Below are 12,572 nucleotides of genomic sequence, written 5' to 3'. Positions count from 1 at the left end.
GAGTATCGATTCTTGTTTCAACCGAGTACATTTACAGGACGGACCGCTGCTCACGCTGAGGGTCAAATGTTTTGAGGATGCGTTAGTGGCGTCGTCGAAATGTCAAGTTTCTCCAGATCTGCCCAGGTGAATTTACACATTAAACTGTGAATTATCTTCGTTTTACCTCACGTTTTGACTTTGACTTTTCTGTGTTTACAATATCGATAGCCACAATGTTAGCCGGCGTTGCTAACGAGCTAGCCGCGGTGTGTGTGTGTGTGTGATTATCTGTCAATATTAATGTAATGGTTTTCTTCTTAATTAGTGAACAATGTTAAATGGGTAAACGTTCACATCAAGTCAAATTACAACATAATGAAACGTTGTTGAGGGAATATTTTGGGGGTTACTTCTTTCTAGACGAGTTCTCCTAACTCCCTGTTTTCACATCCGTGTGTTTGTCCTAAAGCCTGAGCTGTGGACACCCTGGTTGGTCTGGATGATACTGTAATGGAAATGACATAGGAATCAATGTCAAAATTGATTATTTAGTTCTACTGTATTGTGTTTTTAAAAGCTGATTTGGCCGCCCTGTCTTAAAATCAGCAGCAGTTCTCCTCGCTGTATAATCCACTCAGTTTTTCAGGGCGGGTTGTTCACAGCATCTTTGAAGAACCTGTCACAGTTTCTTCTTCCTCAGTCTTTTCTTGTGATCTAAGACTGACTTCATGATGATGATGATGATGGGGATCTGGTTTTATTCTTTGGCTCCGTTGTCATGCTGCAAAATGCATTTGAGACCAATCAGATGCCTTCATTTATAGCATTGTGTGATGGATACGCTCCAAACATTTTAATTGGCCAAAAATGTTTCTTAACACGAGATTGTTTTATTAACTTAAAAGCGTTTGGCTTGGTGGTGCTTTTAATTACCGAGTATAGCCACGACCCACGAGTCATACAGTCATGAAGTATGGTATGTGTCTGTCACAATCTGAGTAGAAGAGTTTGCTGACACTTGTATCTTGTGTAGTTAATTAATGGTACTATTATTTAAAGTACTATATAAGAGACAGTTAGTTTAATACTTAGTGTGATGTCATAGGTGTTTTTTTGCAGCAGATGTTATGACTTCTTCTCACAACAGGAATGACACGTGTTAACTAACAACATTAACAATGGCTCTGTTTTATTCAGTGTGTCTTGACAGTGAGTCCACACATTAATGATAATAAGACGACTAGTTTGTTTCTCACACCATTAAACCTGTCATGGTCCCATCATGGCTGTCGGCTTATTGAAGCCATTGTTTAAAAATAATCTTCTGCTTTCAGCAATGGGCAACCTTCGCCCGCTCCTGGTTCGTGGTCGACGCCAGGATGCAGCCTCCTGGGAAGATTGCAAGCATGTGTTCTGTGAGACTACAGGGGAAACACAAACCCATCTACCATGCACTCAGTGAGTACAGCTACACCTGTCCCCTCCCTCCCGCAGTCACATCCCTGTTCAAGGCTGTTAGGGCGAGGGATGTCCACACGGTGGCAGTAGAGGATAAACCTTTAAAATCATCTTGTTTCATTCTCATGATTTTCTTTTTTTTTTTACTGGTCCAGCAAACTAGCTGCTGTGTTTACTACAGTCATTGGACTACACTGCAGTATTTCCTCTTATAGTTTCTAACATAACAGTAAACTCTTCATCATCTTTGCAGGTGACTGTGGCGACCATGTAGTAGTAATAAACACCAAACACATAGCTTTCTCTGGCAACAAATGGGAACAGAAAGTCTACTCATCACACTCAGGGTAAGTGTCCGTTAACATCACATGATGACACCTTGTCTCCTGTTGCTTTTGTGTTTTAATGAAATGTAGATCTCACTAGCCTCTAGTTGTATGTGATGCGCAGTGAGGCCAGAATTAATTAATTGCTCAAACAAAACACCCAACATCTATTGATTAATTGTGCTCAGTAGAAGATGTCACTCTTTTTCATTTCTGGTATATTTGTAAACAGTAAACACAGTTGAGGCTGCATGGTGTCAGTGTGTCATGGACAACAGAGACTGACTTAGCTTGTCTTTTTCCCCAAGGTTTCCAGGTGGCTTCAAACAAGTCACAGCTGCCCAGCTGCATCACAAAGACCCGAAAGCTGTGAGTATCGTCAGTCAGTATTTTAACTTCCTGACAAAAAACATCCTCAAGTCTGAGAAATGCCTCTGCCGTCACACCTTACACCACAGATTCCTATTACACTGCCCCGTATGATTTTAATCCACATTGGTGGTGGAGATTAGTATAATTTCTGTCTGCCTCATGCTGTGCAGAGTAGGTGTTTCATGGTTTGACGTTTATCCCTGCCTTCGTATGTGCTGCTTGTGCGCATTAATGTGTAGCGCAGAGCACAGGGATTAAACAGCAGTGGATTTACACTGCTGATGGTGAAACTCGCTACGAGAATGTCAGTTCAGGGATAAATCCCGGGGGTTTTGGTCGTGTTGCATATTCACGATTTCAGCGTTACGGACCCTTCATTGTGTTACAGCAGGACCAGAGCTTCGCTTGTTTACACTCAGATAGAATTATATTTGGAGCCTGATGTGTGGAGAGCAGCAGTCTCAGCTGTGGAGAGAGTCCTGACAGAAATCGCATACTCTGCGTACTGCGCCGTTAAGCCATCTTAAATCACAGTGGGGGAAATTACTTCACCACAACAGCCCCACAGAGGCAACGGTGTTCATCTCTGAGTTGATTCTGCGGCAAGAAAATATTCTACAAACCCAAAATGTGTATTAATCCACATGGAAAAATAGTCCCAAATATATTCACTGTTCACTCATTTAAGCAACATTTTCTTAAAAACTCCTTACTTGTTCCTCTTCTCTGTGGGCTGTCCGCTGTCATATTGATTTATTGATATATTAGGTGATTGTCTATTGCTTCATTTGTTTGGCCTTTTCCCACACACGCACACACACACCCTGCTTAGACTTAACAGTGGGAATTAAATCTGAGTAGGGAGCTTAACATTTGATGTGGATTTGATTTGACTTGATGTTGCACAATAGCAACAGTGTCTCTCCAGAATCATTTAACATGTCAGAAGCAGAATTAGAGCCATGCAGCATGAGACGAATCAAAAATCCACAAAAATTGCTCCTGTCATGTTGGAACGACCTAAAGTAGGTGAATGACCTGTACCGGTTCCCAGATCCTTCCCGAAACCAGGAGACATGTCGCGGCTCTTTGCTGATGCAGGTTCAGCTCCAGCCTCCGACCACAGGCGTGCGTCCCGATGGCGGTTTAGCTGAAAGCGAGGTTCGGTGGGTTGGAGAGAGAGAAGAGGGAGAAATGGATTTGGACAGATGAATGATTCGTCAGCGCGGCCTCTCTCCAGTATATCTGTCCAATATCTCAGTCCAGTAACTCCATCCAAGTTGAATTCACATTTTAGCAAACCAGACTCGCGTTGAGAAACAAAGTGAATTTTTTTTGGGGAAGCAAATTTAAGAAAAACATGGAAAGAGTGCGTAAGGTTGCTTGTAGATGCTGATTTTTTACGAGAAACAGGGAGTTGACTTTTCAACCTTTTCAATGTGATTCCTTTCACCAGATTGTGAAGTTGGCAGTTTACGGCATGCTGCCTAGGAACCTACATCGGCGCACCATGATGCAGCGATTACACATCTTCTCTGATGACGTAAGTCCCGTTTCCTGTTCCATTCGTCTGCGCTGACATTTTGACATATTCTCCACCGACAACTTCATCATCCAGACTTATTAAGGACGATCAGAGAGTGGGCGCATGATGAGAAGGGATGAGACAATTTTAATCTTATTTATTTCCAACCTTTATCTGGGTCAAGGTTTTCAGCTGCTTCACCTTTTACAGTTAATATAAGTTAATTTAAGATTAATAGATGTAGTTTAGCATGATTATTACCTTGACTATTATAGAGTATTTGTTCTTCTCACTATCAGGCCTAAGAATCACTTTCACAACTTAAAGCTACAACAGGTCAAATGAAGATCTTTCTAACACTTGAGTTTACAATTTAAACGATCTCAGCCAGCCAATCAGACGCAAGTTGAGTTGGATACTTAAATCCTGCCTTCTTGGGCAAACACAGATAAAAGCTCTTTTCTTTTTCAATTTTCCTTTTTTTTTTAAATCAAAAATTCCACAAATATAAAAAGTAAAACCTCAAACCTCTGTGTTAATTAAAAATTTAATTAAATTCTGCAGTTTTCTATTTTTATTTTTTACATGTAAAATTGGTGCAATGAGCTTTGCACGGCCTAAATCACTGTGAAATAATATGAAGGTGTTGATTTATTTCACTTTAGAGCTTTACTGTCTTGGTTCACTTTCACTTTCCCAGAGGCAGCTCTGATGAACCTACTGTACGCGGCTGCAGCTCGGCAGCAGATGGCAGAGAGAGAGAGTCAGAGACCAGCTGATGAACACAGAGCAGCATTTAGAAACTAAAGAAGCAGATACTTTTCATGCCCCAATAAAGACAGGAGCTGAGGGAAAGTGAATATTTGACCTACATACACTGGATGGTCAGAAACTGGCTGTGGTTCTGGATGTCTGTATAAGCAGGAGTTAGTTAGTTGACGCCTTTTGTTTTGTGTATTGTGTTTAGAAATACAGTTCATACTGAGAAGCCATGAAAAATCAGTGAATAGGTCTTTGAGCACATTTAAACGCTGGTGTGACGAATGTGTTTCCACTCGGTTATCAAGTGTCAAACTGTCTCCTCTGACTCCTTCATTCAGAAGAGAAAACATCCATTACGTCACTGTCACGGTGAGTTACGGCCTCTGCAGTCCATAGACAACACCTTTGGCGCTCCCCGGCATAAAAATTTTGATTGTTTTAAAATTGCATTGGCGAGAACCGGCGGTGTCGTACATCGCGGCTTCTGAAATGGATTGAAACAGAAGAAGCGGTCGACAGGCTGTTAATTGACCCGGGCGTCGAGCCCAAAAATTAACTTGATGTAAATTTTTATCCGTGTGGCGGGAGCACCGTCATTAATTCCAGTGCTATGTGACATGAGTAGGAAGTCGGAGCGTGGAGTTTGTGGTACGTGGGCTGTTTTGGTGTCAGGATTTAGAGGTGAGGATACCTGTCTCTGATTTCGTCCTGCCTTGACATCTGAATTGATGTTGTGCGGCGTGCATCCCTAATTACAAGCAGATGGACTCCTCCAGCCCCATGAATGTCTGCAGTCCCATCTGCAATTCAGAACAATGCGGACTAGTGTAAAGTTGAGAGAGGCCTCTTGTTTTTGTTAATAAATCTGTAGGCACACACCCACCTTTAATGAATATTAATGACGGTGACTGTGTGTCAGCCCGGGACAATGATGGATTCTCCTTTGACTGGAATATGTGAGCTGCTCCGGAGGTGTAAACGACACCTTGGTCTTTATTTTCACCTTCTTTTTCCTGTTACCTCCTTCCAGTTCTTCTCCTCATCCCATTTCCTTCCTTTCTCCTCTAATTTTGTGTCCTGCCTAAAACACTGTCCTTTGTCCAACCCCCGGCCAGGAGCTGCCAGAGGACATCCGAGCCAACCTGACGGAGGAGCTGCCTCAGCCCAGAGAAATCCCCAGGAAACTCAGCGAGTACACCCAGGAGGAGATAGACGCCTTCCCCAGGCTGTGGACACCGTATGTAGAAACACACGCACACACACACACACAACTTGAAACGCACACAGCCCTCACAGTGACATGTAGATGATGCCGCACATGCACAGAAGTACAGAAGCACAATGAAACTTCTGCACTGCACACATTAACAGGATCAGTGACTCACAGGAATAAAGACAAAGACATTTATATGTGTGAATGTTACAAATTCATGTAAGACCCTCTGGGCTACAGCTTTTTTTTTTTTAATACAGAGTGAGTCACAGTGTCTGTAGTGTACTTCCACCCTCAAGTGAAAATCGTAACCTACATTGAATAACTGTTGGTAGAGAGAGAGAGAGACTCTCGGTACACACATTTGCACACAATTGTAATATCTCATATTAAAGAGTTGTTTTCAGGTTTGCCTTTTTAATTTTTAATGATCACTGTTTGTATGCTATGGTTGAATATTTTATATTATAATGTATACAGTCGTGTTTTCACTTTTTGTTATTTGTGGCTCAGTTGTCACCAGGCGACGTCAAACATAATGTTCCTTGGTAGAAGCTCATAACAGGATGAGAGTAATGCAAACACAAAAGGCACACACACAGAGCTGTGTGTGCATGTGTGTCAGTGTTTGTGTGTTGTACTAATGAGGAGCAGCCAACGGGGGTGACGTTGAACTGAGAACAATCTCGCAGCGATGCGTTGAGCGTCCGTGCCAACCTGACTGTTTGGAGAACAGCTGCTTCTCCGTCAGTTTTGTTACATCTGTATAACAACAATTATATAAAACCAATCAGGCTCAAATACTCAACAACAGGAGACAACGTGTTTGAGGTAAACAAAAGCTTTTGTGTTTTCGCTCCGGGAGGAATTAGAGGTTTGAAACCAACAGACGATGCTGAGACAACAACAAAGTGGCATTTTCCTTTGGCACCCTTCTCCTCCTCCTCGGCCGCGCTCAGTCACACTGCTGGTTGGCTCCAGAGGAGACTCACAGTAGGTGGCATGTCACCGGTAATTAACCAGTGCGGTGCAGTCTTTGTGTAATGAATACAGGGGGTGTGTGGGTGTGTGGGGGTTTACACTGGAGCACTGCTTCACCCTGCTCAGACGTGGTCAGTAGTGCACAGCGCCTTGTGTTCATGGTCCTACCAAGCAACACATGCATGAATGGATCCAGCTCAGACGCCGTCGCCTGCCAACCTCCTCCTTTTGTGGCCGTTGTGACTCCGACTCTCTCTCTCTCTCCCCCTCGCGCAGGAAAAAATAAGATGCAATAGTTTTCATGGTAACTAGAAACACATGCGGCTGCGGTGAGAATGATTGTCAGCCAACAAAGAGCTGTCAGTGCTGCATGTGGCATGACACACAGAACGAGGACTGACTGTTGGACCGGCGGCAGCCACTTGATTCATGGGAGTTAAAATTACTCCTCGATACCAGTCAGAGGATCAACTTGCATTGAGCTCTAGCAACTAAATATACAGTATGACGTTTTTATCTACTTTATTTTAGAGGCTGTTGGATGTTTTTCTTCTGTGTTGGATGATGGTTTGACGCCAGACTCCTGAAAAGCGTTAAAATTTAGGGCCGTTGTTCTCGTTGCCAGCAGCAGACGTCACGGTTCATTCAGCCGCTGCTCTATAGATGTTGTATTGTTTAACATAAACCTTGTATCTCACACATCTCTGTTTTTTTCCCCGGGCCCAGGTGCTGCGCCAAATCTTTGAATATAAATAGTAAAATGTCACAAACACATGTGGGGAAAGTCGGCCGCCTTCCACGGCTCCCTGACTGTTTAGACGTACAAGGTTTCTCCGTGGGCTCTGAGACACGGCATCTGTTATTCAGCATAATCATATTCATGGCTTTTCTGAGTGGGCTATTTTTCTGGTTGGAGATTAGACTGACACTGTGACCCCCCCCCCCCTTTTGATGCTATGTCAGAGTCGTCCTGTCGCATTTCTCTGGGCTCACCTGCAGTAAACATCATTTGGATGGGTTAACAGAGACCGTTCTCTGCTCCAGCTGTTCTTCCAGCTGTTTAACCTGGTCAGGGTCACAGCTCCACATCCAAAAGGAGCAGCAGCTGAACACTAACGTCACTAAGGTAGACGGTGAACTAAAGATAAAGTAAATTAAAACGGTTAATAAAGTGCAGTAGATGACATTTGTCTCAAGCTATGAATGAGGTCACCCACATCACCCGTCTCCACGCCAACCAGCTTCGTCCAGATTCGTCCTCAGTACAGTGGAGGTCAGCTGCGTTTCATTTAATAGGAAAATCAACGCTCTGGTTTCTTTACTAAACCAGACATCAGTGTCAGCATCTTTCTTTGGGACGAGGACTGTTCAGTTTGGCAAAAAATAAAAACAACAACCTCTGATCAATATTAAGATCATGTTACTTTAGAAACACTACATGTTTATTGAACTTTAAAAAGAAAAAACAGATTTCAAAACAGAAAGTATATTGTTTTTCCAGTACACAAAGAAAGCTTTGATGGATATGTCTCATCAGTACCAGGAGGAACTGACAATGTTGGATGTTTTTTTTTCTCAGGGGGATGAATCATAATCACTGTAAGCTAAAATTATAATCAAAAATAAAATCCAATTAATCACTCGGCTCTAATTGGGACGACCTTCCACTGAGGAAACAGTCCATATGAACAACACAGTGTGCCTTTAGTTGAACAACAGGGACATTGTTTCTGCAGTGCCTGTTATTACGCTATTGAATTTCTCTAAATGTAATAGTTCAGTGCCGTGAGCACCACAAATACAATTCAATTCATCTCCATTTTATTAGTTTTGAGGCTGAAATCTGAGACTCAATAAAACCAAATCTGCATGTTCATTCCCACAGGAGTGAGAGTGAGATTATGTGTAGCTATAATTTGGGTGGATTAACCCTTTAAAGGTCCCATATTATGCTGTTTTTCAACCATTCACATAGAAGGTCTAAAGTTGTCCAACCACATTGTATTGTGGGGTATTCAAAGAATATTCCAGCCAGTCCACCCCCAGCCACTGTCTCTTGCAAGGCTCGGATGAAGGAAGGGAGGGAAAATAAATGTTCATGCTGCTTGTTTCAGCCGATAACTTCGCACTTGGGCTGCTTGACTGTCGCTGTTCTGAAAAAAATCTCAGCAGGCGGAGCTCACGTTTTTCTAGACTGGCTCAGGGGGGGTATTACAGGGTCGGGAGGTGGAGTTAGCACTGCTCTTGACGTCAGGATCAGCAGTATTTCCAACTCGCCCGCTTGGGCACATGATCTCAAAAAAAGTGAAGGGAGCGAACATACTTTTTTTTTTTCCATCAGGTGTCATAGAAAGGCCACGGGAACACATATAATCGCTACAAAACCATTATAAAGTGGATTTCGCATAATATGGGACAGGCCCTTTAATTCCAGGAGCAGTACTTTATGATCCTGATAGTGCATCACCTGGTGCACGAAACACATTTGAACAAATCAGCCAGTGTTTGGCACCAACATCTGAATTAAATTAAGGGAAAACACTGAATTTGCGCAGAGGGCGCTGATCCAAAAAATAGTTTTCATTCAGTTACTGTCCTCAGTAGTTTGTGCAGCGTGTACAGAATGTGCACGAGGCGTTTGGCGTGGTCTGTGTGTGTGGTGATAAATGAGCCACTTCCTATTGTTTACTGATCCAATCTCCTCAACCAATCAGTGCTGCGCTCAGGCCTGTCACTGTGTGGTTGTCAAGGTCATTCTGGTTTATGTAAGAGACAGGCCGTGGCCTAGTTAATATTCCCTCACACTCTGTCTCATTCATTTTACTGATCAAATATACACAAATGTGTGTGTGTGTGTGTCAGGGGGGACGAGGTTGAGGTCGTAAGGGGCGATTCAGTCATTACCCTTTATTAAACACATTGTTAATATTCTCTCAGAAAACCTTTGGAGCAGAGGCAAAAGATTATTATTGGATATGCAATAGTAACCACACAGTGACGCCACAGACAGAAATATACTGCTGTAGTTGATAGCAGAGCTATTACACTTTATAATGTTTTTTCTACTTTGTCTCAAAACCAATACGGCGTTCTCTGATAGTATCTGTCTGCTGCAATTTCTGCTTGAAATTAAAGGGGGAAAAACACAAAGAGGATGCTGTGTCCTGTCTCATTTTAAAAAGAAGAAATGATAAGATCTGTCTGGTTTCTCATCTGTCACTTTCTCTCCGTGTTTTTTTTCTTGTAATCGCTTCGTTTTCCAGACTTTTATGCCTCCCCATACTAATGTGCCATCCTGTGTTTTCTCCGCAGACCTGAAGACTACAAGATGAAATGAAATCAAGGCTCTTTGACGTGAGGAGAGTTTCCCATTAGTGCTACACCGAAGGCAGCAGTTTCCCCCCATTTTTATTTGTGGTTATGACACAAAAGTATTGCAGAAGTTTAAGGCCTGAGAGGTTTTATGAAATATTACACTGTCAGATTTTGTGTTTTCTGTGTAAGCTCTGACATCAAAGCCTGACTGGACTGGTCCAAAGTGATGACACAGACGCAAGCATCATCAACACAAACTCTCTGCTGCTCTGTGTGTGCACATTAACACAACAACAACCCCTCTGTCAGCTGTTTTGGCCTTGGTGGACCAAGTTTGAGATCTCCCTGTGTGATTCTGCTGAATTGTAAAATAGTCAAACAATTTGAATGAATCTGTTTCTGTGAAGTGGTTTTTACATAAATACTGTAAAATCTGTGTTAAAGTTCAATAAATGACCTAAAGCACAACGTTGTCGTTCATTACAGATTTATTGGTTATAAAAGCAAACAAAATAGAAAATAAATAAGTTCATATTGTACTAAGGGGCATGGTGGTGAGACACATTCCTTATTAAAACTGTTCAAGTTGGACAGTTCAAATCTCAAATGGACCCGGGCCGGCTCACAGCTCAACTTTTTTACTAACTTTAGTGCTTGTTTTTTCAGACTGCAGTGCAGGAGGGGCAAAGATTACAGTCGAGCTTCAGTCCTTACTGGTTTCATCGAGAGGCAGCAGACTGTTTGGAATAATAACTAGCTCCAGGTCTCCTTCCAGCGCGAGGTCAGAGATCAACCAGTGAGAAACAGTTTCCACAGTGAGCAGGCCCAACTTTGCATAAGAACAATAAACAAAACAAACTGGGGCAGCAAAACGCAAGACACGAATGACACAGATTTGGCCACAAGTCTGAGCATTAAAACCCAGAACAGACCTGCTCCACGTCTGGAGTAACAGAATGAAATATGGCGGGACAAAATGTGATGGTGGCCAGATCTCCTCTGAACGAAAATGATTATTTAAAAGATGAATTTGATTTATGTTCCACAGTGTTGAGGGAAGGCATTAAACTTGACAGAGATTTGATGCATCTGCTTCTACATTTCATTTTGTGGGGGGGGATTAACTCCCATAATAGCTCAGCCAAGAATACCAGTAAAGAGAAGCAAACTCAACACAATACTGTACGGAGAACTAGCTTCAAAAAACATTTCAATAATCCTTTACACACTAAAATAAGCGGGAACATGATTCATCATTATAAAAAGCAGCCTGTACAAATGTTGCCAGCTCATCGTCCTCAATGATTTTGAACTGTAAAATAATCTAAGCTAGTTACAGAAAAAACTAAATCAAGATGCACGTGTCCAGTTACACACTCACTGGTTGGCTCAAAGGAGACATGCAGCTTCACACAGAAAAAAAAAGGTTTCAGTCCTGAAATCAGCTGGAGGATGGAAAGAAACAGGTCTTACCTTTTTACATTACCACTGGACGATGCTAACATAGATCAGGCACTTTTCGGACCCCGCCCCTCTCCCTTTGACAGAGATATCGTACAAGAGCTATTTACACAGTTTTACCTGGGGGAGAGACTCACTGGAGACACGGGGAGAGAGAGGGCGGCTCTCACCACAGTTTCAGATGGCGGGGATGAGGGATGTCAGTATCTGATCTGTTTCCATGTGTGATTATCAGCGTGTGTGTGTGTGTGTGTGTGTGTGTGGCGTGCAGGGCTCAAGCACTTTAGGTGAGTCCATCCTTCCTTCCTTTTAAAGTCCTCCCTCCTCGCTCTCCTCCATGACGACGACGTCGCGTGAAAACCTCCTGGCGACGCCCGGCGACCTCAGCTCCACGTCCTCCGAGTGGGTGGGGCTCTGGTGGTAACCGTGGCGCCCGTAGGCCAGTTGGGAGGGCTGTTGTTGGGGGTAGTACTGAGGGGGGTAACCACGATGGTAATAAGGGTCCTGCTCTTCCTCCTCTCCCTCCTCCTCCTCCTCCTGGTCTCCTCTTCCTTGGTCGTTGTTGTACGCCACTGCAGCAGGGTTGTACGGCTGGTTGTAGGGCTGGTAGCCGCCGTGGGGCAGGGGTTGGACTGGGATGGTGGGGGATATTTTGGGGTCAGTTTGAGCACATGTTTTGGGATGACCGCACAGAACCACCACTACAGGTGAGCGAGCGTGGAGCAGGGTTAAGGCTTTGTGTATAGTATCAGCAGAAGAAGGCAAATCATGCACCGGTTGAAAATTTAAGCTACACATCAGAGTTGAAGGATTTTTAAGCAGTTTTAAGTTTGAGCCGTTTGGGGCTGCGCACAAGCAGATTTGTTACCAAAGTGCTAAGATAACGAATAGGTTGGTTAATGACAGTGAAGGGAAATGTCTGACTGCCACATACTGTAACTGCCCAGATGTGAGCATTTCCCCCACCCCATTAGATCTGGGCCAGTGGGGGTAAAACTTTGATTTCCCTACACAGTTTACACTTTGTTAGATGTACAGATAGAGGAGGCTGGTTAGTAATTAATGCAGCCAATCGGCATCAAAGCAATTCATCAGTACTTAGCTGAGATTAGCTTTGAAGAGATTTGAGCTGGAAGCGGGATGAAGAGGAGGCTGCTGCAGAAAAGCATTGTGTGCA

General features: G+C 43.2%; 2 protein-coding genes across 2 annotated transcripts in view; one reads left to right on the top strand and one right to left on the bottom strand.

The window, feature by feature from the left end:
* The first annotated feature begins 23 nt into the window (after positions 1-23).
* mrpl13 (mitochondrial ribosomal protein L13) lies at positions 24-10,396 on the top strand. Its single transcript, XM_083989591.1, has 7 exons — positions 24-126; positions 1,317-1,440; positions 1,694-1,787; positions 2,075-2,135; positions 3,595-3,681; positions 5,541-5,662; positions 9,932-10,396. Exons 1-7 carry the CDS (start codon positions 100-102, stop codon positions 9,954-9,956), a joined length of 540 nt encoding a protein of 179 aa, XP_083845717.1. The 5' UTR covers positions 24-99; the 3' UTR covers positions 9,957-10,396.
* Positions 10,397-11,704: 1,308 nt separating this feature from the next.
* col14a1a (collagen, type XIV, alpha 1a) overlaps positions 11,705-12,572 on the bottom strand; it is a gene marked incomplete at both ends in the record, with an annotated part of 125,403 nt that continues 124,535 nt past the window's right edge. Inside the window, one exon of the mRNA XM_083988958.1 lies at positions 11,705-12,027. Coding sequence (XP_083845084.1) covers positions 11,705-12,027 — 323 coding nt within the window. The remainder of the gene's footprint in view (positions 12,028-12,572) is intronic.

This window comes from Trachurus trachurus (assembly GCF_905171665.1).
Source record: "Trachurus trachurus genome assembly, chromosome: 16".
NCBI lineage: Eukaryota > Metazoa > Chordata > Actinopteri > Carangiformes > Carangidae > Trachurus > Trachurus trachurus.
The sequence above is the reverse complement of the archived record's forward strand: the minus strand, read 5'-3'. Positions and strand labels throughout refer to the sequence as shown.